The following is a 24,818-nucleotide window of genomic DNA, read 5'->3' as shown; positions in this document are numbered from 1 at the left end:
AGTGGGTGGGTCATCATATTATTAACTCAGTACATAATTAACAAATTAATGCAGTTACTGATTAAAATAGTACATACATACATATTAATTCTGTAAAATTTATAGTACAGTTGACACAATAGCTGGAAAATGTCCCAATAAAAAACATACATATACATTCTGTTACTAGGGTTAATTAGGTTAAAAATGATGAGAAAACTATCAAAGACACAGTGCAGTAGTGTTGTCGCAAACTGTGCAAGGAAGAGTTCAGTTCAGGCCTCCGTCGAGTTCGGACGTCTTGCTCCGCTCCTCGACTCAAGGTTATGCTTTGCTAAGTGTTTTCTGTACTTACTGGCTCGTGAAAGAGTGTTACCAGAATGAGTTCCTGCAAAAATTGCAGAAAGATAGTACAAAACACAGTGTTGGAGTGCTCCGATTGTGGAAACAAATTCCACGGAAACTGTTAAGATATTCCTGTAACTAAACAGGAAATTGAAGCAATTAAAGCTAGCAAGCAAGTTTGGCGATGCATCAAGTGCACCAATGTTCGCAGGTCCAGCATGAACAGTGACTCTACTAGTGCGCCGAGTAAAAGTGCGTCCACCAGTTCTCCAACGGATTCAGTTTTAGATCTTTTTAAAGAAATCAAAGCTGATCTGAAGTCAACGGAGGCTAATCTTGGAGACTCGATCAACAAATTATATGATCGGCTGGACGATATATCCTCGGTGCTTGAGGCTCACAGTAAGAGATTCGATGAGTGCTATGCTAGAATGGACTCTTTAGAAAGTGAAAATCGATCGCTGAAGAAGCAAATTGCGCTTCTTGCAAAACACTCTGATGACCTTGAACAACGCAGTTTAGTAAATTCAGTTGAGATTCACGGTTACCCACTTCAAAAAAACAAAGACCTCCCGAGCATAATTTGTAATATCGGAGCCGAGTTGGGGGTTACAGTCAAAGCGCACGACATTGAGAGTTGTTACCGCTTCAAACCCAAGTCGGAAAGTGGGCATAGTGCTATCCACGTCAAGTTCCTCCGTCAACACATCAAAGAAGATCTACTGGCAAAAAGAAGAGTGAAGAGGGACTTCTCTACGCGGCACCTGAACCTCGATGTGTCACCCACCCCTCTCTACATAAACGAGGCTCTTTGTCCTGGGAGGAGAAAAGTGCTGCATGCTGCAAGAGCTGCTAAAAATGAGAAAGGCTATAAATACTTGTGGATACGTGGAGGTAAAGTTCTAATGCGAAAAGCTGAGAAAGAACCAGTGTTTGTTTTGACGAGTTTGGACGATATAAATTTTTTGTAAAATTAAGAATGCCAGATTGTACTAATAGTAAGACGTTCCACAGTAGTGTATTAAGTATTATACACCAAAATATCCGTAGTCTCAGAGCAAACTTTGATTTATTTGAAACGTATCTACATAGCCTTTCTTATTTACCGACTATAATCATATTAAGTGAAATATGGGTTTGTGAACATGAACTCAACTATTACAAATTAAATGGTTATAAATACTTTGCCCAATGTAGTAATAGTAGTCGAGCTAGAGGTATTATTGTTTATGTGCAAAGTAAAATAGATTGCTACTCTACTGTTGTACAAGCTGCCACTGCTGATTTTCTTCAGGTGGCCCTCAAACTTGAAAATTTTGAGTTACAGTTAATTGCTCTTTATAGAGATCAAAATTTTCTGATCTCACAATTTTTAACTGAATTTGAACCGCTAATGTATAGTTTAAAAGGTAATATTATTGTCATTGGTGACGTGAACATAAATATTATGGTACCTTCTAATGATTCTGATCATTATTTAAACTTAATGAGCTCCATGGGATTAGCGTGTCTAATTGAATCGCCAACCAGGGTAACAGCAAGCTCCGCTACCTGTATTGATCACTTGTTTGCTAGGTAATAAAAAATGTGCTCTCATAACCTCCAAACAGAAGTGTTTCATGAAGCAATAACCGATCACTCCTTGATTAGCTGTTGTATAAGCGTGAAAGAGCCATTATGCAAAGAAAAATTAATGACTGCGCCTATCAAAACTAAGATAGATTATGAATATTTTAAAATCAAAGTAGCCGAAGTAGATTGGGGTCCAGTTGTTAATGAAGTAGACGCATCAAAGGCTTTTTCGTTATTTCATGATTTTCTAATAGGTGCGCTATCTGCATCAAGAATTAAATCCAATACTTATGACACACGCAAAAAATTAAAACCATGGTTAACTAGTCATCTACTAAACCTTATTGAAAGGAAAAATTATTTACTTAAAAAATATAGACGCCATCCACTAAACGAAAGTTTAGCAAAGGAATTTACTAACTGTAGAAATAATTTAAAAAAGGAACTCAGGATTGCCTCCAATAACTACTATTTAAAAAGATTCCAAGGAGCAAATGGGAACTCTAAAATGCAATGGAAAATATTTAAAGAAATAACCGGTCGCATACCACTCAGCCCAATTGAAATCTGTCTGAAAATAGATGGTAGTATCACTTCTACTCCGTCTAAAATAACTACAGTATTTAACGACTATTTTGTTTCTTCCTTTGATGGCAATAATAATAGTAATGATAGTGGTATTGATGAATTCGTCGCTGAGTGTTGCAGTTATTCACATGGCTTCGAATCAATGTATCTGGAACCAGTTGACCCCACAGAAATAACTAAATTAGTGAGATCCTTTCCTTTCAGCAAAGCCCCCGGTTACGACAACATAAACAGTGAAACTTTGAAACTAGTAATTGATGACTTAGCTCCCGTTCTTTCACATATATTTAACCTAAGTTTTACCAGTGGCGTTTTTCCAGACGAGTTGAAAAAGGCGGTGGTCACGCCCTTATATAAAAAAGGGGATCGTTCAAGTATACTCAACTATCGTCCAATTTCATTGTTATCGATATTTTCCAAAATAATAGAGAAGCTAGTCAAGTCGAGATTAATTAAATTTCTAGACAAAAAAGGCTTCTTCAGCAAAAACCAGTTCGGGTTTTTAAGTGGAAAGGGCACAGAAGATGCTCTTGAAAATTATTTCACTCATGTTTACAGTGTCATAAACTCAAATCGACGCACTGGCAGCTTATTCATTGACATTAGCAAGGCTTTTGATTCCATCAATCACAAGATTCTGCTCTTTAAGCTTCAGAGGACCGGGATTCGTGGAATACCACTGAAATGGTTTAACAGTTACCTGTCATCGAGAATGCAGTGTGTAAAAATTGGTGATGTTTATAGTAATTATAGTATGATAACTTCTGGAGTGCCTCAAGGCTCCGTCTTGGGTCCAATTTTATTTCTTGTTTATATAAACGATCTGTGTAATTTCAATTTTAGAGGTCATGTGACAGCATTTGCTGATGATGTCCCCTTAAATTATTCAGGTTTAAACTGGATGGATGTAAAATATGATATACAGTCAGATCTGATCAATTTGCGACGTTGGTTTGCCTCCAACAAATTGAATATGAGTGTAGCTAAAACGAAGTATATATGTTATAACTTATGTAGCAGGTACAAATTTGATTGGGTTTTACATTATCATGAAGAAAATTGTCCTATAACTTTATGCAATAGCTGTTTACCCATTGAACGGGTTTCTAGTATTAAGTACTTAGGAGTAACAATTGACCATTCCTTAAAGTGGAATCAACATATCAACAGTCTCACAAATGTTATGCGTCACACACTGGCAAATTTTTATTTCATTAGAAATAAATGTCCTGAAAGCTTTCTAAAGACAATTTATAACGCCTTAGTAAATACCAGGCTAAGCTATGGCATTTTTTGTTGGGGTGGCGCATATCTTAACTCCTTGAAACCTGCTGTTTTTTTACAAAAAAGAATTGTACGTATTATTTTGAAAAAGGACAGATTTGAAAGATCCTTCCCACTTTTTCTTCATTTGGGTTTGCTTCCATTGAGGCATCTATATATTTATAAGGTGTTACGATGTTTTTATGCTAGAAGTGGCAACTCTAAAATATTTCAGTCCCTGCCTTCTCCCTTTACCCTGCGTAAAAGAAGTGTGCCCTTACCACAACCAAATTTGACTTTGTTTAAAATATGTTTTTTGTACGTAGGACCAAAGGTTTTTAATTTGTTACCACAGTCATGTTTTATTTCAAAGTCTTTAAAAAAGTTTTTGCAAAATGTACATTCTTGGCTTCTCACTAAAGAAAGTGTAGAACAAATATTGTTGTAAATGAATTATAAATAGTACTTTAGTTGTTTTTTTTCATGCATGCACTTAAGCTTTGGTTGCATAGATTATCAAGGTAACACAAAATGAACTACACTATATGTAAAGCATAAATATTATTATTTTGGATGGTAGCCTCAAACAGGTTATCCTTCGCGGCTACCTAAAATTACTCAAATTTGTTATTGTCATGTAATTTGTGTGTGGAGTAATAAAATAATAATAATTATTATTATTATTATTAACCTACCACATCTGGAGAGACAAATCCATAGTCCTTCCATAAGCTCCCATTTAGATACCACTCAAGTTGAAGGTCAGCATAGACCAGGCTCAAGGCAAGTGCCCGACACTGCATTCGTACTTTCCGTGTTTCCCTGATGGACATCGTCGGTCTGTGATCCTGATGGGCCCGTGTGACAGCTACGGAGGCTACACTCAGTGTCAAAGGCTTGAGAGACCTCAGATCATTATCATCTGGCAGTTTATTTTTAACCTTCCCTTGCAGGCGACTGAAAAAGGTTTTAGTCTTTTCTTTCAGCTTCTTCAGGCCCTTAACTTTCTTCTTGGCCACTTCTTCCTTCTTCTCCTCGATGACCTGCCATATGACACACAGGTAAACTCCAGAATCGGCTGTTGTCACATTCTTCAATTCTGAAATGATCAAAAATTATATTGACTGTAATTGGCAAAATTGATTGGGAAAAGAAAATTGAAATTTTCCACCATCAATATAATTCCAATCATTGTTAAGAATTATATTTGAGTGGGCTGACATGGTGTTGTTGCCACACAACACATTTCATGGTCAAATAAAATAGTACCTATGGCAATTAAAATAGCAGCAATAGTAAAAAAGATTCATTTTCTGAATATGTATTTCTACCAAAAAGTATACTTATGACCCTTAAGGAAAAAAATAATTTTTGCCGAAATATTCAATCTTGCAAAGAAAAAGTTGCCTAATATTGTTTGCCATCTTGAAATTCAGAGCCAACAAGCAAAATTTTAAGGAAAAAAAGCTGGAAATGTTTTCTGCATAGATAAGTTTACCTTCATTCTTACTAAAGTACTTACATTACTTTCCATTGTTTCCACAGTAACTTTAAATGCATTTCAAATGTTTGAGCTGGCATTCCTAAGTTATTGAGGAGTTACCAACCCATACTCTTGGAACAAATGTTGGTGTTTATCTGACAACATTAATGTAGGTAATTGCTATGAATAGGCTTTTGTTTGATTGTTTACATGTTTTTTTTTGCATAGCTATTATTGCAACAGGTGTTTTTATCACCAAAAGTGAAATCTTCCATCTCACAACATCACCATGGGACTTCAAGAGCAATCAAAGAGGCTTGCATGCATACCTAAAAGGACATTCTTGAATCTGCCTACCAGGGAGACTTCGAGTTACGGAATAGCCGCTGACGAGAAGGTGTTGATTCTCAAGGGATGTACTTTGAAGACTTTTGACACATTGTAACAATATCTCGAATAGAAATACTTTTCTTAAAATTTTTCCGATTCCTTTTTGTACAAACCCTGTAGCAGTGATACGTACATAAAATTTCATTTCCATTCCTTAAATGCCTCACCTCAGAGACCTTGCAGTGTATTCGATTAATGTTAATGCCTGATATCATTACATACTCTGAACCTGCAAAATGAATATGTAACCCACCCTCATAGTTGTCTTTTCCAGGGGCCAGCAAAGTCAAATCCAGAACATCTGTATTATCACGTAACTAGATAATTTCAAGACCTAAAATTTATGACAGCATTAATAATTTATAATAATCTATGGACACTAAACAGCATGCTAGATCCAGGGTTCCCACTTTGACTACATTATAAAATTTATAGTTTTTTCAGGTTTTCACGGTATGAATGTCATCAAATTCACGGTTTGTAGATAATGCATTTCAGGCAGAAATATTGATCACGTAACAATCATCAGCCACACGCTAACTAAAAATGTAGAAAACACAACAGATGCCTTGAATGCAAACGCAGCAATGAAAGTGTTATCTCTTATGAAGTCACCTATAGTTAGCAAAATTCAGGTCTGGCTGAAGGGTGTGAGTGGGAAAATGGAGAGAACAGGGTGGCAGGGAAGTGAAGAAGTGCCTGATTTTTTGCCAGGGTTAATGTCTTCCAATCGCAGGCTTAAGGTCAATGTGCTGTCATGGCACACGCACCAATTAATAATTGCGCTTCGAATACACGTGTGCAGAAAAATGCGTGGACTGTATCTGCACGTGACTCGGCCTTGAAACATGATTGAAACATCAACTTTTCTTTTCATCTGTCAATCGTAGTTCTACAATCAAGTTTGAGAGATTTTTAAGGTATTATGACAAAATTCACGGCTATTTCCAGGTTATTTCACGGTAGACTAAATTTACGGCTTATTCATGGTTTTAAGGTTTTCACGGTTGAGTGGGAACCCTGTAGATCTCATTCAATTATGATGATGGTTATACACATCATCCTTAAATGATTTATTACCGAGGTCATAATTATCGAATATTGTGAGTCCATCTCTGTCAACCAAGCGGGATCCATCCTTGGCCCAAGCAATACTTGAGTTTGGTGACTCTTTCATTGTTGCATTTAGTAGCTCCCTCCCGGTAAAATTACCACAAGGTAAAATGACCGTCTTGCCTTCTTCCGCAACAGTGCCTGAATACTTCTCTCGGAGATTATCCCTAATTCGGGAAACAGTGCCTGAAAAAAAATGGGGTGAGGTTTTAATGTCATATATATGATCAAAAAGTCATCAGGGAACATGAGAAACTCTAAGAAAGCTATTGTAAAAATGGTGAGGGGGAAAAATAAACAAATGGGATCAGTAAAATTTTGGAAGGAAACTCATATTTAGAAACCAATTTGAATTTATCTGTGTAACTGCTATATAAATTGAAATTCCAAAGATTCATAGAATAAAATGAGGAGTTTCTTAATAATGAGGTTGAAGAGCTAAGAGCAATTTCTTTCAATAAATTTTTTAAATACTTTGTTATCACCAAGGTAGGTAGTGTTTAATACATCATCCTCAAGCCTTAGGTTTCATTGAAGAGTATTTCAGGAAGTGATACACAATTCAATAATTGATGCAAAGACTGTAAAAGTATCCCTTCTCCTCATGTTGAAAATCCTGCCAGTATTTTCTGCTCCTGAGAAGCAGACAACTGGTAAATCAGTTCCTCTCTCAATTTACTGAACTTGTGCTCACTGAGGGGGTTTGAAATAAGGTCCTTCACTTTCTGCGCAAACAAAGCCTCCAATAGGGTACCTAGCACCCAAAAGTTGGACTCTTGTCCATGATTCCATGGAGAAAAAATTGTCCCTCTAGCTGCAAAAACCACAAAGATGAATAATCCGGCCAAAATAAAGAAGCACATACAAACACTTGGATGCATTACTCATGTATTTCACTATTTTCCCTAAGAAATTTTCAACCTGCATACTTACCAGAGGTCCTCTCTGAATTTAGGTTTTAAATGCTCTTGAATTTAAGAGCAGTTTTTTGAGTACATTCGACACACAATTTGGAAGTGAGCTACACTGAGTCAAATATCACTCTATATCTGAGTGGAAAGGGTTGATGAGGATCTCTTAAACCTTTAGCTGCAGCCCATCCTCCAGAAACCTAACATCACATGTAGCATTAGGGCTGAGCGCATGTCAGGGAGTATGTAAAAGTATGTTCACAGCAGCCTGCCATGCAAACGTACCAGGTACGTTCACAACAGCAAAAGAGTTAAATGCATCAAAATTCTTTATCAGCCCATAAGATTAGTTAAGCCTTCAAAGGCTTTCAACTGCAGTTGGGGAGAGCCCCTTGCCGATTCAGGAGCCTGAGAAACCATTTAAAAGTATCAATGAGTTCAAGGGTTATTCACATCATGAAAAAGTAATAGTTTGGGAAAATGATGGTTTAAATCTGCCAGTTACTTTTCACCAGTGAATAAAACCCATTTTCTATGCATTACTGTTTAACCTCTTCCCTACGCAGGGCGTGATTTCACGGCCTGAATTTTCTGATGCTTAAGGAGGAAGGCCGGCTTTTCACGGCTTGAATTTTTGGAAGGAAAAGGCCAAAGGCCGTGTTTTCACAGTTTCGCGGTCAAGCATGCCAAGTGGGTCCTAACCGCCATTAGGGTCCCTCGGCGCGAGAGGTCCGACCCTTTCCTATTGTCCGTGTGGGGATTACCTCGGCCCATTCCGGCTCTCAGTGTCCCACTCAAGGAAGGTGCTCATGGTCACTTATTTGTTTATAAGGTGGAATAACTAAAAACGTAAATGTTGCATTTTTTTTAAATCAATGCGAGTAATTACATTCTGTATGTTCTGCTGATTGGTTCCAAATTTTAAACGGAATTCTAGCGTACATATTAACGGAGTTGATCATCACCTAGAACAATTTTTGGAGACGCTAAGGTTAGATGTTTAATTGTTATTTTTATAACTTACTAGCAAGTTTATAGGAGCGATATTGTAATGATTTACATCTAAAAATATACGTTACTCTGTTAGCTACATTCTAAGTGTACATTTGCGATGAAATTCGATAGAATATCCGATTTAACTTCTATGAAAAAAAGCCCTCGTAATGTAATAAAATTTGATTCTCTCAGTTCTTTGTCGTGAGCCAAAATTACAGCGGCTATTTTTAATAACCTCTTACCAACCTTTGAATACAAAGGTTTTATAAACGAATTTCGCTATAAATACTGATTAATGCATATCCTAAAAATTCGTAAATTTAATGTACCAATAGGGAATGTTTTATGTAGAAACATGTTGTGAGAAGCATTCCATACCATTGCAGGGATAAGAACTGCTCTACCCAGGTAATTACTCTCATATTGTAAGTACTCTCATTGGTGTAAGTATTCTCCTACTGAAATATGTACGTGGAAGATGATAACCTCACTCTTCTCGGAAAAGCTCATTTGGCTATGATATAGTGCCGTTTCGCTGAAAACCCTAAAAATAACCGTAGAACTTCGTTTAAAAGTTCTACAGGCATTGCAAAATGAAAGGAATACATTGATGAACTGACATTTAATGCAACAGTAACAATTTAAAAAATTAAAATTGCACTGGCAACAATAAACTGACCGCAAAAGTAGGCCGGGATGGGCTGCCTTCGGGGAAAAGGGTCGAGGATTATATTTGCTCAGTTGCCGCGGAAAGGGTCTGGCACCCTGCTAGAAAAGGTCATTAAGGGGAGGGAGCGACTACCTGGTCAGTCCCAAGCCGAAAAAAAACTCCGTACGGGGCGAAAAAGAAAATCTCAAACCATTCGTAGAGCCAAAAGCAACTTCCCGCGAAGGAGCTCGGCGCGAAAAGGTTAAAGGATTCGTGCACTTACTTGGTGAGACAGCACCACACGGGTATCGATTGCAGGACCCCTCATGGAGTGGCTGGCCCTCACATCCCTTCCCATACACATTTGGGGTGGGGTTGTTGCAGCGGCGCTCTCTTCGGCCTACTCCTCCACCACAGGTGGCACTACACTGCCATGAGGACCAAGAGGACCATCCACCATCCCTTGGATCACCATCAATGTCTGAAGAGGGAAAATACAGAAAAAGCAATTGACCAATTGCCCAGTCTAGTGATTTTATTCATGGTTATCAGTTATACTAGTGGTGTACAATCCATTCCTTAGAAAGTGAAGCCTTTGGGCACCTGAAAATGGAAATACTCAATGTGAAAGGTGGCCCAAGGAAAGGAACTTGCCCTGGACCACCTTACCCTTACCCTGAATGTGTGAATTTCTAATACCTGATGCTTAGCCCAGAGTAAGCTCTACCCTCACCTATCCCAACAGATGAATGAATGTAATGAGCTATAGTAATATATGTATAATGTAACCGATGCCGCTTGGCGCGGTTTCTGGGCGTCTAAATCGGTGTTTACGAGGTAGGGAAGGCTTATGTAATTTTATGTGAATATGTGCGTGTGTATGTGAAGTGAAGCGTGAATGACCCAGGTGCCGTATTTTTCCATTCCCCCCCCCCCCTCCCACGATTCCTCCGCCTAGTTCAAGAATGGAATTTTCCTATGTGTACGTAACTAGCAGCAAGTTAACCCTACCCCACAGCGAGAGAAGAACACCTGCACATAGCAAACGGAAGGTGATGTAACCCACTAACCCCACCCTCCACAAACTTTGGCGAAAACCCCCCCCTCCCCTATTGAAGAGTCGGAGAACCTGCCATCCCGAATCTCCCCTCCTTACCCCAGCCCCCAGAAAGTGGCCCACCGGGCTATAAAAGCTGAGTACAGCATGCGAAAAGGAGACTATTCGGCATGAAGATGCAGCCGAAGGCTCTGGCGGTCATCTGAGGCATTCCTGTAAACCTGTGGACGAGAGAGAGAGAGACGCAGTGAGACGTGGAAGTTGACTTTGAATTTAATTACGGCGGTAGCAAGGAAAGAGGAGACGAGACAAAGATTTCCAGCACGCAACATAGAGAAACGTCACTCCACGACGCCCAGTGAAGAGATTCTCTCATCCCACAGCGAGAGGAGATGCAGCAACATTGACCGGAGCCAGCCAAGGAAGCCATCTCCATCTGCAACTCTGAGAGAGCGATAAGTACTCTTGTCACCCCGCTGAATTCTGAAGAACCCCGAGGAGCCCCATTTCCCCCCCACTATTCAAGACAAGAAGAACTGTGAAATATTTCTGTGCATTTTTTTATGTTTTTTTATGCCCTCCCCTTTTTCCCCGCGTGTGTGTGAACAGTTAATCATAGTAATTAGGACAAATGTGATAATTTGATATTGGAGTTTGTCATTATTCAACTATTCCGTTTTCTTTCATTTACGCCAACATTTGTTAAAAACAGAGTGTCTTTTCTTTTATTGTTTGATAATTGTTGTCACTTTGCATTTAACTGGCCAGTAGTAGTAGTTTTATATTTTTTATGCAGAAGAATAATCCATTTATGTGTTTTGTTGTTCATTTCAAAGTTAAATTGTGTATTAAAAGTTTTGTTGAAATTATAAATTGTCACGTTAGCCATCGTTATTTCGTGCACGCCAGCCTCCATTCAGCTAGTGAACCCACCCCACACCCAATTTTTCCTTTTTCGTTTCCCCCACCTCCCCTTACTCCCAAACCACAACCTGCTCGCCTTGAGCGAACCCTCCAAAGAATCCTCCTCCACCCCAAAACCCGACGAGACAGGTTACAATATTAAATAATGGACTACATAAGAGCTGATATATCGGCCTGCCACACTAAAGGGTTAGTTCTGAGAAAAAAATATGGGGCATTACTTATTGAATGACCCTCATAGGTTATCATGAACTTACTTGAACAAAAATGCATTATGGTACTTTAGGAGCACATTATACAAAATAGTTATGCCAAATATTTTTACTAGGTACATATTTAAAAGGTTCTGTTTTCTTTAGCCGAAAATATCAGTTCATCATGCACTTTGAGCAAAAAACACATCAAAAAGTTAAAATTAGATTTTACAGAGTGAGGGGCCACTTCAAATCATACGTTTCATGCATGTAGCAGAATGTGTACTGCAAATCAAGGCATTAAAAAAAAGATACCGTTCTGCTTAACTTTCATTCAAAAAAATCACTTGAGAAAATATATTTTAGATTTTCATTTGACCAACCCATCCAAGTATCAACTACAACTATTGCTGTTACCTGGGGGTTCACAATTGGTCGCCCATGTAATATTTCCATTCTCGGTTCCAAGTGAATACCAGTAAAACAATAAAGTCTCATTACTCTGGAAGTGAATCATTTCCTGTTCTTCTCGGTAAAGTTGGAGGTTTGTTTCATTAAAGCTGTAAGACAATTATTCAGTTCTATAGTCCATCTGCATAAGCCACTATATAATCCATATGACTTGTCTAAATATCTCATGTTAAGAAAAATTTAGCTCTTCACACATATTACTTAAACTTTTCTATTTTGGAGAGTAATTAATTCATGCAACAATGTTTAAGAACTTTCAGAAATAAATCCAACTCATCGAATCAGAAAATATGTATAAGATACATAAATAGCAGGAAGGTTTCTATGGGCAGGCAATTATTCTGCTTTCAAAGAGACAAGAAAACTCTTGAGAGTTGAAAAAAAGACTACCCACAATTCAAATTGTCAATGGGAGCCTTTCATTTTTTTCAGCTAGGGATGTGATCAAAAATTTGATTTGATTATCTATAAATCTAAAGAACCTTAGAAGAGTAATATGCTAAGCATAGTCAGTGGCCAAAATTACAGCAGAAAATTGGGGCATGAAATCATTGTAAAATATTTTGGAAGGGCTAGTAGTGACCAAATTGAAGAGGCTTTTGCAGAAAGCAAGTGACTCACTTATTCCTCGTAATCACAATAATTGAATTTGAGAGAATATATGTGCATTCAATGCTCACACAGATTTCAGCACATGCTCACACAGATTAATGCAGATTTCAAATTCACCATACAGTAGACTCCCGATTATCCGGCTTTGGTATATACGTGTTGCGGATTATCCGTGCATTATTTTAAACTCTCACTCAATATTTTCCGCAATCTTTATAAAAAAATAAAATTGGACACAAAATCATCGGAATTAAAGTATAACGGGACTAGCCGCGGTGATAACTTTTTACGGGAGTCACCCGCAATGCACATCGTTCAAAAGATCCACAGAGAAAAAAATCATTCGCCTTGACCAGGATTCAAACCCGGATCCCCCGATTTCTGGTAGAGTGCTCTAGCCAGTTAAGCTACCGAGGCATCATTCTTCCCTGTGGATATTTGCGGACACTACCGGACAAGGTGTTGCTGGACTGCTGGGCATATGATCATGTGCACAGCGCCCAGCCGGAGAGCAGGCCCGGACATAGAACACAAAGAGGTGTTCGCTCTTGACTAGTTTAAAGTATACCGGGACTAGCCGTGGTGATAACTTTTTATGGGAGTCACCCGCAATGCACATCGTGCGAAAGGCATCATCGGAATTACTTCATAAGTGCTAGGATACACCAGGCTTATTATTTCCGCTAGAATCCCCTTCATAAAACGGAAGCAATTGTGTGCTAGCTGCATTCACGGAAGCACCATGTTCCTGTTTTCCAAGCCTCGCAGTGCACGACCGCACTCTGTGATCACGGATACATGTTCCGCAGCAGTTACAACCCGGGCAACAATGTGTGAGGCACAACTACATGGTGTGGTGCCTGACAGTGTAGTTTCCAATGTTGAGCAGTGGTTTTGAAGCATTCCAGCAAACCACTTTTCTGTATCCGTGATCACATAGCCACGGATGAGTGATTTTCGAAACCAGGCCTTACATTGAGCATTAATAATATGAGAACATTATTTAGTATTAATTGCAATGATTTTCAACGTATGCACATATTATGAGCTGCTTATGAATATATATAACATAAATATTGCATTCCAGCGTCGTCGAGCATTGCTCCTTGCTATGCAGAGGTTAATTCAGATGTGTTCGTCCAACTAATCATTTCATAGATAGCATGGTTTTTTTTTCTACTGCTCTATTGAATACAAATTAAAGCAACTATTAGTGATAATTAGGTTGATATCAACAACATATACTACTACTTGCCCTTGATTCGGATGTGTTGACAAATCATTGATGTAGGTGAAGAAAAGAGGACCTAATCTTGAGACTTAAGCCTCAATTGAGGCACACCTGTGGTGATTTGGGATTGAGATACACTTGTCGCTGCATTATAGTCTTAGCAATTATTGTTTTCTGATTTCAACAAAGGACATGATCCAATCTGATGCTATGCCATAAATTAAAACTATTTTACTTCAATTAAATGGTGGATGAATAATTTGCAGAAATGTGACTCGATTGTTGAAATTAAACTTATGAAATAAGAGAGAGTACGTGGTATTTTTTGTGATATGAAGTATCACCCGACGTTTATAACTTTATTTTCTATAGTTATATCTAACTAGCAGTTAGCCTGATATTTCATATTGATATGGGAGGAACTTTTGTTCAAGGATGAACATAAGTGATCTTTTTCAAACTGGGACAAAGAACTCATACCAAAACATTAAAATCATTGTGACAATCGGATTTTTATTAAGGTAGTTTCGCACATTTTACATAATTCTAGCAAAATATTTATAGAGATTATTCAATACCTCCGTTACAATACAATGCAAGCTAATGGCTAATTCACTACAAATTATAGTACATCGCATAACTTAAATCAGGTTTAAAATCTCATAATATACAACAAATTACGGAATGAATCCATAACACTTTCCTTAAAATTAATTCTGACGAATATAGTTCAACAATAATCTCCTCTTCGAACCCATTACTTTCTGTTTTCTTTCCGCCCATCATACCTTGTTGCTGCTTCACCTTCTTCTTTTTCTAACCAGCTTTTAACAAACTTGCGTTCACACATGCATAAACTACCGCCAACTGTGGTCGGAAAACGGTGGTCAGAATCCCGACCACAGTTAACGGTAACTTGCGTTCACACCTTGTGTTGTAACCATGGTCGGGGCTAACCGGTGTAAAAAGAATGTGGTGTGAATGGGGCATAAGCCCAGCCTCCTCTTTTTTCAGCTGAGAACTTTTCAACCACTTTGTTGGTATTTATAACGAGAGCCTACTGTGTTATTTTTCCCTGCTGGTCATGGGGGCCCTCTTGGGCCGGGACCCCCCTCCACCATTGGGTCTACAGGCTTGGCCCTTATCACCACCACTGCCCACGAAGTTAATCTCTTTTAGACACAGTATACTTATTACATCAAACCACGATAAAATGTGATTCTAACCAAGAGATACATAGGTGATTAAAGTTTAAAAATACAGACCATGATCAACTACATGCAAAGATGAGGGCCACAACTGAAGAAAAGCAATTGACTGCATTACATAATTAGCATCAATGCTTTCAACCACTTTTTTCAGTTTTCCCCAACAACCAAATAATCCTTACTGACTGCATTGTCTGTAAGTTTATTTACGCTGAAAATGCATGGGTTGTTGCTTCTCAAAACTTGCCTTATCGTGAAATGAGTCCACTTATCCATAAAGAGAAGTTTCTCTGATTGGCTTGCCCGAGCTAGCACTTTAACTTTTGCTTTGGGAAGTTTCCGAATCAAGAATGAGGTATGTCCATCTCTCTCTCCAATAGTCACACCATAATAGTCCCCCATCCCAGGCTGGCGCATCAAGGGTATGAGTGCTATTCCATTCCCTCGAAGGAGGAACTCCAAGCGAGTTGAGTTTGTTGATTTCGTTGATGTAGAATTTAGAGGACGTCTTATGGGCAGAAGTTTAGTGAACCTGCTCGTAGATGTCTTCTCCACATGGCACTCTGCAACAATTAAATACATAATGAGGATGACATAAAATAAAGGAATAATTCTTACATATCCCAATAGGATGAATTTCACTGAAAGGTCAAACAAATCAAGAGCAACTCGCGCCAAAAATCCACAGAGAAAAAAATCATTCCCCTTGAATAGGATTTCGCACAATTTGTGCATTGCGGGTGACTCCGTAAAGATATCACCGTGGCTATTACCGGTATACTTAACCCTTTCTAACCCAGAGCTGCATCTGGGAGATATTAAATTTCAGGATATTTCAACTTGAAAACATGAAAATTTTTCTCTCAATCACAATTATCGTTGGAGCTAATGATTTCGTAATTACAATTAACATAAAGTAATGCATAATTTAGATACTTCGTAAATAGAGAAGAAAATTTATAGATTTTTGATGTTGCTTAACAGCAAAATTGGGTTATAATGGGTTAAATTAGTCAAGAGCAATGTCTTTACTGAAGAATTATCTGCTTACCAGCTGCATCCCTGCATTTTAAAAAATTTCAGTGAGTGATTTGGTTCCCCAGATTCAAATTACAGTGACCAAAAGTCCTTTTAAAAAGTAATTTTAATCATTTGAAATTCATTCACTCAATTATTAAACCTGAAGGCTAATGATAGGTGAGGGCAGACCTTGCCCCAGGTATTTCCCTTGACCAACTCCCACATTGAGAATTATAGTTTGTGGAAGTACATCTGTAAGCTTCAACCACGATTTGAACTTAGGACCTTCAGGTGAGATGACAAGCATCCTACCAACAAAGCTACCAGCAATATAGACACATGTACATATTTGTCTTTGCTATTTAATGCTCAACGATTCTCACTGACAGTGGCCTAGCGAAGGGAATTCTAATAGAAATAATAAGTCAGGTGTAGCCTGGCATTAAAATGCAAATATCCTGGTGCTTTTCATCATGTTTATTTTTTTTTAAGATCGCAGAAAGCATCAAAAATTCATGCACGGATAAGCCACAACACGGAGATTTCCACTGAGATTTCTCAGTGGAAACATTGCATTGCCCAATTTTACTTGTATCACTTTGAGTTAATTATTTAAAAAATCCACAGTAAAAATGCCAAAACAATAGATATATTTACATTATGTACTGAATAACACACTGCAACTAAAATAAAAACCAATATATATGTAATACTTCAAAATGACTCACCCGAGCAGTGAAAATGTAAGCCGATGGTATGTCCCAAGTAGGAAGTGAAAGTGAGGAAGAGGGGGGTGAAGGGGGCATCAGTTGGATTATCGCTTTCCTCGTCATAAAAATGTGTCCAGTCAAAAAGACGCTGCAAGCTAGCTCCTTCATAGCTCAGTACTATCCATCCATGACCTAATTTGAGGTTGAATCCTCCCCAGCGGCCAGCAGGAACTACATAATGTACAGTCTTTTCCTTCATAAGATACTCTCCTGAAATACGAAGATGTTGATTTAAATGTGAGTAAACTGAAGTATAATGTGTATATTAGTATTTGAACGTAGGTTTTCGCAGCGAGGGGCATCGTTGATAATGGCTTCCGGGTGCCGCTGCGTGTTGCGCTTTGTCGTGCGAGCTTTCGCGACCGTTGCAGGACGCATCATCGGGCGATGAATGAAATTACGGAATTCGGTGGTCAATTAATATACTCGTCCACCTCCCCCATCCACCGGAGTAGTGGGGGGAGGGGGGCGGAGTTGACGTCAGCAGAACTCTCACCCCTGTCCTTGAGCGACGAGCGGACTCTTCTTGTCTAGCGAATAACCTTGCTGGTAACATATTTGTCATCTTCTCTTTCGGAAAATCGTTTTCCACGTCTGGCTGAGTTTAACGCCGTCCACTCTGTTGAAATTTTGGGGGCATTATGTGTATATTAGTAAAATACAGAACAGTATTTTGGTTTGAAAAAACCAAAAAATTACTACATCATGTTTTTTTCAAAGCTAAGCATTGATAAATAGCCATTTCAAAGATATGCACCCATGTCTCGTATAGCGCAATTTCGATTAGCGCAATTTCGATATAGCGCAAATTCATTCCTCTGGGAAACATTGCAACGCAGTGTAGCCTAATCAAAAATCTTAAACGCTCTCGTGATAAAACGTGAACTTGCGCTAAGTACACACGAAATTTCTATCATTTTATGCATATTAATATTATTGCTTGCCTCAAATCTTCTTTTTTGTTTATATATTAATCGAAATCCATTGCTGTGCAATGGCCAAAAGTATTACTCGTCATTGGGTTCAGATAGCCGGCCTACCGAAGTAATTTATCTCGTCCCCTTAACAGAATGATAATAAATATTTTAGATCGTTAATTAAGCGTGGGGCTAGTGGAAATGATTTTTTTTCAGCAATACGGTTTGAGACGTATTTTTGCCATCATAGGTTATCGGGCGATTGACTTCCAGTAGAGGGTCTATGCTAAAGCCTTCAAGGTCATCGGTATTCACGGGGGAGAAATGGAGCGGTGGCCGAGTGGCGCATGAATAGCATCAACACATAAAAGGGTCCACAAAGGTCTCAAACACAAAAAAGGGCAAAAGAGTCTCAAACACAATGGCTTTGTTCCCTCCCCGCAGTCGTAGGCCTTCTGCGTCTCAGGAATACAGTTCAGCAGTGGAAGGTGATATAGATAGAGCCATATACAGAGTAAAAACCAAGAGAATATGGCAAAAAATAGGAATGCGTGTAGAAAAATCAATAATTTATCAAGAAAAACCATAAACCTAGAAGAGAAATTGTAAGAGGTAAATTGCTTTGAAAATGGAGAGCGTGAAAGCGATATTGTGCGGAAGGTTAAACTCGCGATGTCTTATTCTGAATAAAGACGAAGTTGAAACATTAGTGACCTCAGCCGCACCCACTTTGACCAAGCGCTCAGCACATACGGAAAGTTCATTATGAATTAGTACGAAAAGGCAAGGTTGGTAATCGCTCCGAGACATTTAGTGAAAACTCCCGTTGGTTTCAGTGTTTTACATGGCAAGCAGGTATTTTCAGTGCGGCGATATCAAGTGAATCTGCAAGTGTTGATAGCGCAGTCACCGCAACATTTTCTGATGAACTCCAAGCTGTGATTGAAAGTGGCTCCTTTCCCCCTCAACCAGTTTTTAGTGTTCACGAGACGATATTGTTTTGGAAATGAATGCAATCTTGTTCATTCATTTTCAGGGAAGGAAAACCTGGGTCAGGTTTCAAGGCATTTAAAGACTGTTTCACGTACGTAGCTGCTATAATGACTCGGAGGACTTCAAATTAAAATGATTTATCATTCATTAACTCCGCTAGCTATGAAATGGCATTCAAAGTAGCATTTTCCTGTCATTTCGATGAGCGACAAAAGGGCCTGGGTGACACAATAGTTGTTTTTAGACAAGTTTGAAAAATCGTCAACTGCCGGCAACGCATTACGATCCCCTGAGATAGCAGATGTTAGCCCACCCGCACGACAGGAGGGAATTTCAAAAGCACGTAAGAATTTTTTTTAACATGAATTAAAGTCTTTGAATGCGTGCATACTATCTTTAAAGATGTTTTAAACTATAAACATTTCTATGAATAATGTTTTCTAAGGCTTTTTATGGGAATATAGATGTTTTAGAGGAAATTCAATACCCAAGACCTATGTTACGAGGAACGCATCCCTATCTTCCCAATGCTAAAACGCTCTCGTATAACGCAAATTCGTACAGCGCAAAGACCCCAAGGAACGCATCCCTTGCACTATACGAGACATAGGTGTACTAGCATAGGTTAGTTAAGGTTGCATCACGCCATTCTTACCATGCACTGGCAATACATCAATTCTCACCATTTTTCTTCATAATAAATTAAAATTCAACTTTCTTAAATATCTAAAATGTTTAAACTGAGGTTTCTCAGAAGAAACATTACTGGTTAAGAATTAATGAATAATACCAGAGTGATCTGTAAGGTTTAAAAAATTCCTATGTTTGTAGTTGAACTTCATTGACAAAGATGCAAAAATAAGTAACTACATAATTAAAATTATATAAAGTTAATACATAATAGTTGCTTTCGAACTTGCTTTAACAATTTAACACACCTGTTTCATTCTTGTAAAACAATTTGACTCTCTGGTTACCATCGGCTCCTATCACAAGCTTGTAGTACCTGAAATAATTAATTCAAAGGAAATTAAATTTAAATGAGCTGTCACCAAAAATAGAACTTACTATACAGCAATTTAGAGGCTATCAATTTCATGTCATTATATCCCTATTATCTTTTGCACTTGCGCTTGTAAAAATTCATGCCAGTAAGAATCCACAAAAATTGTATGGACCTACCTCATTTCATCAATTGGGCGCAGAATAAAAACCAAGCCATCAGTATGATCTGGATCCCACTCCTTCAACCAAATTGAAAGTCCTTGTGTCTTCCAATAAGGAAGTATATATAACAGCCGTCCTTCACCCACTCCCCTCACAAGGACTGTACACGTTTCTGTAAATTATGTAATAACTAAGAAAATGAGAATATCATTCTTCAAAACTATGTAACAAGAAGAGGGCCTTGAAGGAATAATAGTAAATTCATTTAAGCTTTCAAGTAAAATTACAGAAATGTCTTCACTGCAATTAGCGTCTACATGCATTAAATTGCAGTGCTGAAGAAATTCATATTCATCACTTAGAAATGACACCACATTATGTCCCAATACATTAATTTTAAACAGCTTTTGGTTATCAGCAGCTTTCAAACATCATGAACTAACCTTCTACCATTGAATCCCTCAAGATCAAAAATTGCTACCTAGAAGACATTTCATTAAGCCTGTATTAAGACCTTATACCTGTATTTTTATGCATAAGAATGAGAAGGAACATGATTCATCAAAATTCTACTCATAAGATAAAAGTGAGAGGGATCCTTTTCACTCTCCATCCCAAAGTCAAAATAAGAGTTAATGAAGTAGGGTTTTCCCTTACATAGAATTAAGCATGCTCGCAGGTTCCATTTTAAACAAGTGATTTTAAAAATTTCCAGCTTTAATTTAATAATCATATTAACCTGGCCTAACACAGTCTCTTATATCACACACATCCATTGGAGTGGAGTTGTCAACTGTATAGCACCAAGGTCCAGCATTATTTCGAGAGGGATTTCGACAGTAATTATTAGCTTTTTTTATGTCTAGATCAGCAAAGAGAGATGAATTCTGCAAAGCCTTGGTCACCTAGAAAAGAATTTTTTTTCTTTATGGCAGCTACACTATGGCATGTACATATTTACATAATGCCTCAAGAATACTAAATAATACCTCTGAGGATTCATTTACTGACCATATGGGGGGATGAGGAGTCCCACCTCTGGCATGTCCTGCCAGAAATAGTCTTATTTAAATTTCCAATATAATCTGTCCCAATGCCAGACATACGACAATCTGAAAGCAGAAAAAAGACCATCAAATGATAGCACTCTTTCAGTAATAGAAAACCGCTCGGGAATTTATAATAAATTTCACATATTTTAATTTCCCTTTTTCTTGCATCATTTAATGGTGAGATGAAGGGGTAATATGAGAGCCCAAAATGATTTCAGCAAAACATCAATTATTTATACAGTAACTCCTCTTCTTACAAAGATTTTATGGGCTCAATTAATTACACCACAGCATAGTCATTACCTAGATATGTTTTTGAAATTAATTTCATAACAAAAGAGAAGCATGGATGCACAGTAGGGCGGATCGGAAAAATCGATTTTTTTCAAATCCATATGGCCCAATGAAAAAAAGTTGTGGAACCGATCAAAAATAAGGCCTGAAAAATTTGAGACCTCTAGGTGAACCCCTGACCCTCGCTCAAATGCAATTTAGGCATTTTGTGGCTAAACGGTGGCAGATATGTCAAAATGCACGAAATTTTTGCCCTTAAGAACAGTAACTCGGCAAAATCTATAGGAAATGATCATAAAATATTATATTTTTCGAATTTCGACCATCCCCCCTAAATTGCTTTTGAGCGAGGGTCAGGGGTTCACCTCAAGGACTCAAATTTTTCAGGCCTTATTTTTGATCGGTACCACAACTTTTTTTCATTGGGCCAGATGGATTTGAAAAAAATCTATTTTTCCGATCCGCCCTAATGCACAGGGCTGCTGCAAGAAATTTCTAATTTACTTATTCTGAGTCGCAGAAATAGAATGAGAAAATCGGCTTTATATGTACTACTTTTAGAGGGCCTGTCGTAATTTATGAAATACTTTCTCAAACAAGCTGATCTGCATGTCTAGTGTATTCATCTTTGCACAAACTATCCTAAAAATAGATCTGCTCCAAACAAGCATTTGGAGATGAAAACAGAATCTGCAGAGCCATTTTCCTTGGCTGTGCGGAAGAAGCCCATATTTTAAAACTAATACCTATCTATATTTAACCCCAACCATTTCCTCATGCTGAAAACAACATTATAGATTACTGAGTGTCATAAAATTCAGAAATAAGTCATTAGGGTATGTACACTCAGTGTTTTTGCATACTCTGCATGATATGTAGTTGATTGGATAAATTTAAGACAAGGAAAGGTAATTCTTTATGAGCAAAAGCGGTTCTGTGGATTGAGTAGATGAGTAAATTAAAACAGAAGATTCAAAAACATGTTTTCATGTCTGCACTTGTTGCGATATATGCAGTAGACTAACGTAGCCATGGTGAAAAACCAGTGTAATGTTGCATAAACACGCAGTGAAATTTTGAAAATTAATATTAATTGAAGGGGATGGGATAGTTCCGTGATTAACCTTACTTCAATAAATAAATAATTTTAAAGACTGAAATAATTTCGACCATGTTTATGCTGATGGAAAACGATACAGATGTGTTCTATCGTCTCTTGCACTTGGAAGCCCTTCTCCGTTGCCTTTCTGTGTGATTCTTTCTCTCGTGGTGCCTTCCTGGCACTATAGACTCTGCATACCCTGGTAGTAACAGCTGCAACCTCAGGATAGCAGGGCAACGACCTCATCCAGGTGGCTGTCCTTCGTGGTGGCGCTCGAAACTTAGAGCTCCGTCATATTAATTTAAATTATCAATTTTACCATTCTGAAGCCAGGAATTGTCCATTATTCCTTCCCATGTGCAGCAATTTTTTTTCAGCTCCCTCCGTGTCTCACAAGCAGCTAGATCAGTGTGTGATGATCATGAGTTAACACAATATTGTAATGCAGTGCTGCATGCTGCAGGATAACTATACTTTTCGTTGCCTCAATTAGGGTTTTCAACTTAGGAACAAAGTCTCAGAATATATCTTGTTCATAGACCGAGGATTTGATGTGTAAACTTAATCATATCCCACGGGTGTTTCCAAAAAAGCAGGGCGAAACAGTACAGTAGATATTTTTCTGAATTGCACAGTGTATTGTACTAGCATATTATGGAGGCTATTTAGTCTTGTGGTCTCTTGACTTTCAAATGACAAAAATGGTGCATGCACAAACCCTCAGCCTCTAACATGATTAAAAAGTTGATAGTAGATCAATGTCATCATATATTTACTATTTTACTCACCCACTCATTAAGAGTATGATTGTTCTTATGGGCTAATGGGCCAGAATACCCACTCAGATTCTTTTAGCATACAGAAAACAATGTAGAGCAAAACTCAATGCAAGTTGCCCTAGAGCATGGTGTCTGCATATTTTGAAGAGATAAAATCAAAATGCAGACATAGACAATTACAGTAGCAATTATACTATTCAATAGCAATGCCATGCCAATGAAAAATTATTTTCTAAAACTTTGAATAAAATAATATTCCTAATGAAGATACGTCTCTTTCGGGTAAAACACCCGTTTTACCTGAAAGAGACGTATCTTCATATTCATCGACCCGCGGAAGCCTGCATAAAGTAATATTCCTAATTTTCATTTGTTTGCAAGATATAAACACACTTGAAAATTTAGGGCTCCAGGCTAAACTAATGGTAGGGTTTGGGAACTCTGCCTCCATTACACAAATTCCTGTCAATACATAAGTGTCCATACGCTAGGTTTTTTTTACATTATTTAAGTTGTTATGTGGATACATACTACGAAAAATCATTATTTTTCTCTTTTGAAATCAAAAGTAAGCCAAATTACCTTCATATCTACATTTTCTTACTCCACATTCTTCACCCTTAATCTTTGCTCTTCCTGATTCATCCACATTATCCTTCAATAATCTGTAGCACCATGGTCCTAATGGTCCACCTGTTGGGTTTCGGCAAGAGACACCCGCAAGTTTGGGTGAAGGATCAGGGAAACTGTGCTCAAATGTCGCTAGTCGTTCCACCATAGTGGGGTCAATCCAAGGAAGGCAAGGCATTCCAGATTTTGACACTGAGTGGCTGCCCATGTACTTTTTTGTCACCATGGGATTCATTGAGGTAATGCATTCTGGCGGAAGAGCTTCCGGCGCCTTATCTTCCTCTGTGAAAACGTATAAGTAAAAGTGACATGTGAAAAACCTTTCCTAAAGATATGAATATAAACTATTCTCAGTCCTAGGGGCAAATGCCTATTATTTGTGTTATCAACTATCCACAAGCAATTCTTCATTCACATTCAGACATAATAATGTGCATATTTCATTTGGGTAGAGTTTGAGTTGGAGTAGCAGACCAGCAGTCCATCAAGAAGAGAATGTATCTGTCATCTCTCATCAGAAAAATATATACACTTAGAAAATGTATGGTTACACATTTTGCGAAATCAGAATCAAAATATTCATAATCTTGATATTGCAAAATCAAAATATTCAGCTGGTAGATTAACGTCTTCTATCATCAACAATCACTCTCAAAAACCCAACATACAGATTGCAGGAGAATTAAAAATTCTACTGGTGCACAAACTCTTTCAAAATATAACCATTAAAAAATTGGAAGAAATAATTTCACATACGAAACAAAGTTTGATGCCAATAAATACTGCACTCACTCAGTAAAATGTTTAGTCATACTCAAAAGTTTTAGTGAACTTGAAAGAATTTCAAAGAACACTAAACTAACACAGTGCTGCTGCCTGGTATTGCAGCTGGTATGGATGCCAAATGGTACCATTGTGAAAAGTAAAATTTAGCTGCTGCATAGAAATTGCATAAATAATGTGAATTATGTTACTCAGAACATGCATGCATGCATGATTTTTATTACCTTACAATATATTAAAAGAAAAGAATTTTATGATACGGAAGTAAAGTTGAGGACCTCAAATCTGGAAAGCTTGGGGCCAAAGGGTTTCTGGATTTCTGGTC

At 37.9% G+C, this 24,818-nt stretch overlaps 1 protein-coding gene across 1 annotated transcript in view; it reads right to left on the bottom strand.

Annotated features, from left to right (window-relative positions):
• LOC124156127 overlaps positions 1-24,818 on the bottom strand; it is a 51,830-nt gene that overhangs the window by 7,409 nt on the left and 19,603 nt on the right. The window contains exons 10-20 of the mRNA XM_046530466.1: positions 23,663-23,992; positions 20,865-20,965; positions 20,593-20,758; positions 19,869-20,025; positions 19,625-19,692; positions 16,735-16,986; positions 15,234-15,549; positions 11,882-12,024; positions 9,573-9,770; positions 6,701-6,919; positions 4,443-4,846 (exon numbers count right to left, since the gene is read on the bottom strand). Of these exons, the coding sequence (XP_046386422.1) occupies positions 4,443-4,846; positions 6,701-6,919; positions 9,573-9,770; positions 11,882-12,024; positions 15,234-15,549; positions 16,735-16,986; positions 19,625-19,692; positions 19,869-20,025; positions 20,593-20,758; positions 20,865-20,965; positions 23,663-23,992 (2,354 nt within the window). The remainder of the gene's footprint in view (positions 1-4,442; positions 4,847-6,700; positions 6,920-9,572; positions 9,771-11,881; positions 12,025-15,233; positions 15,550-16,734; positions 16,987-19,624; positions 19,693-19,868; positions 20,026-20,592; positions 20,759-20,864; positions 20,966-23,662; positions 23,993-24,818) is intronic.

Source organism: Ischnura elegans, chromosome 3 (genome assembly GCF_921293095.1).
Source record: "Ischnura elegans chromosome 3, ioIscEleg1.1, whole genome shotgun sequence".
In the NCBI taxonomy this organism is placed as follows: Eukaryota; Metazoa; Arthropoda; class Insecta; order Odonata; family Coenagrionidae; genus Ischnura; species Ischnura elegans.
This window is presented reverse-complemented; position numbering and strand designations above follow the sequence as displayed.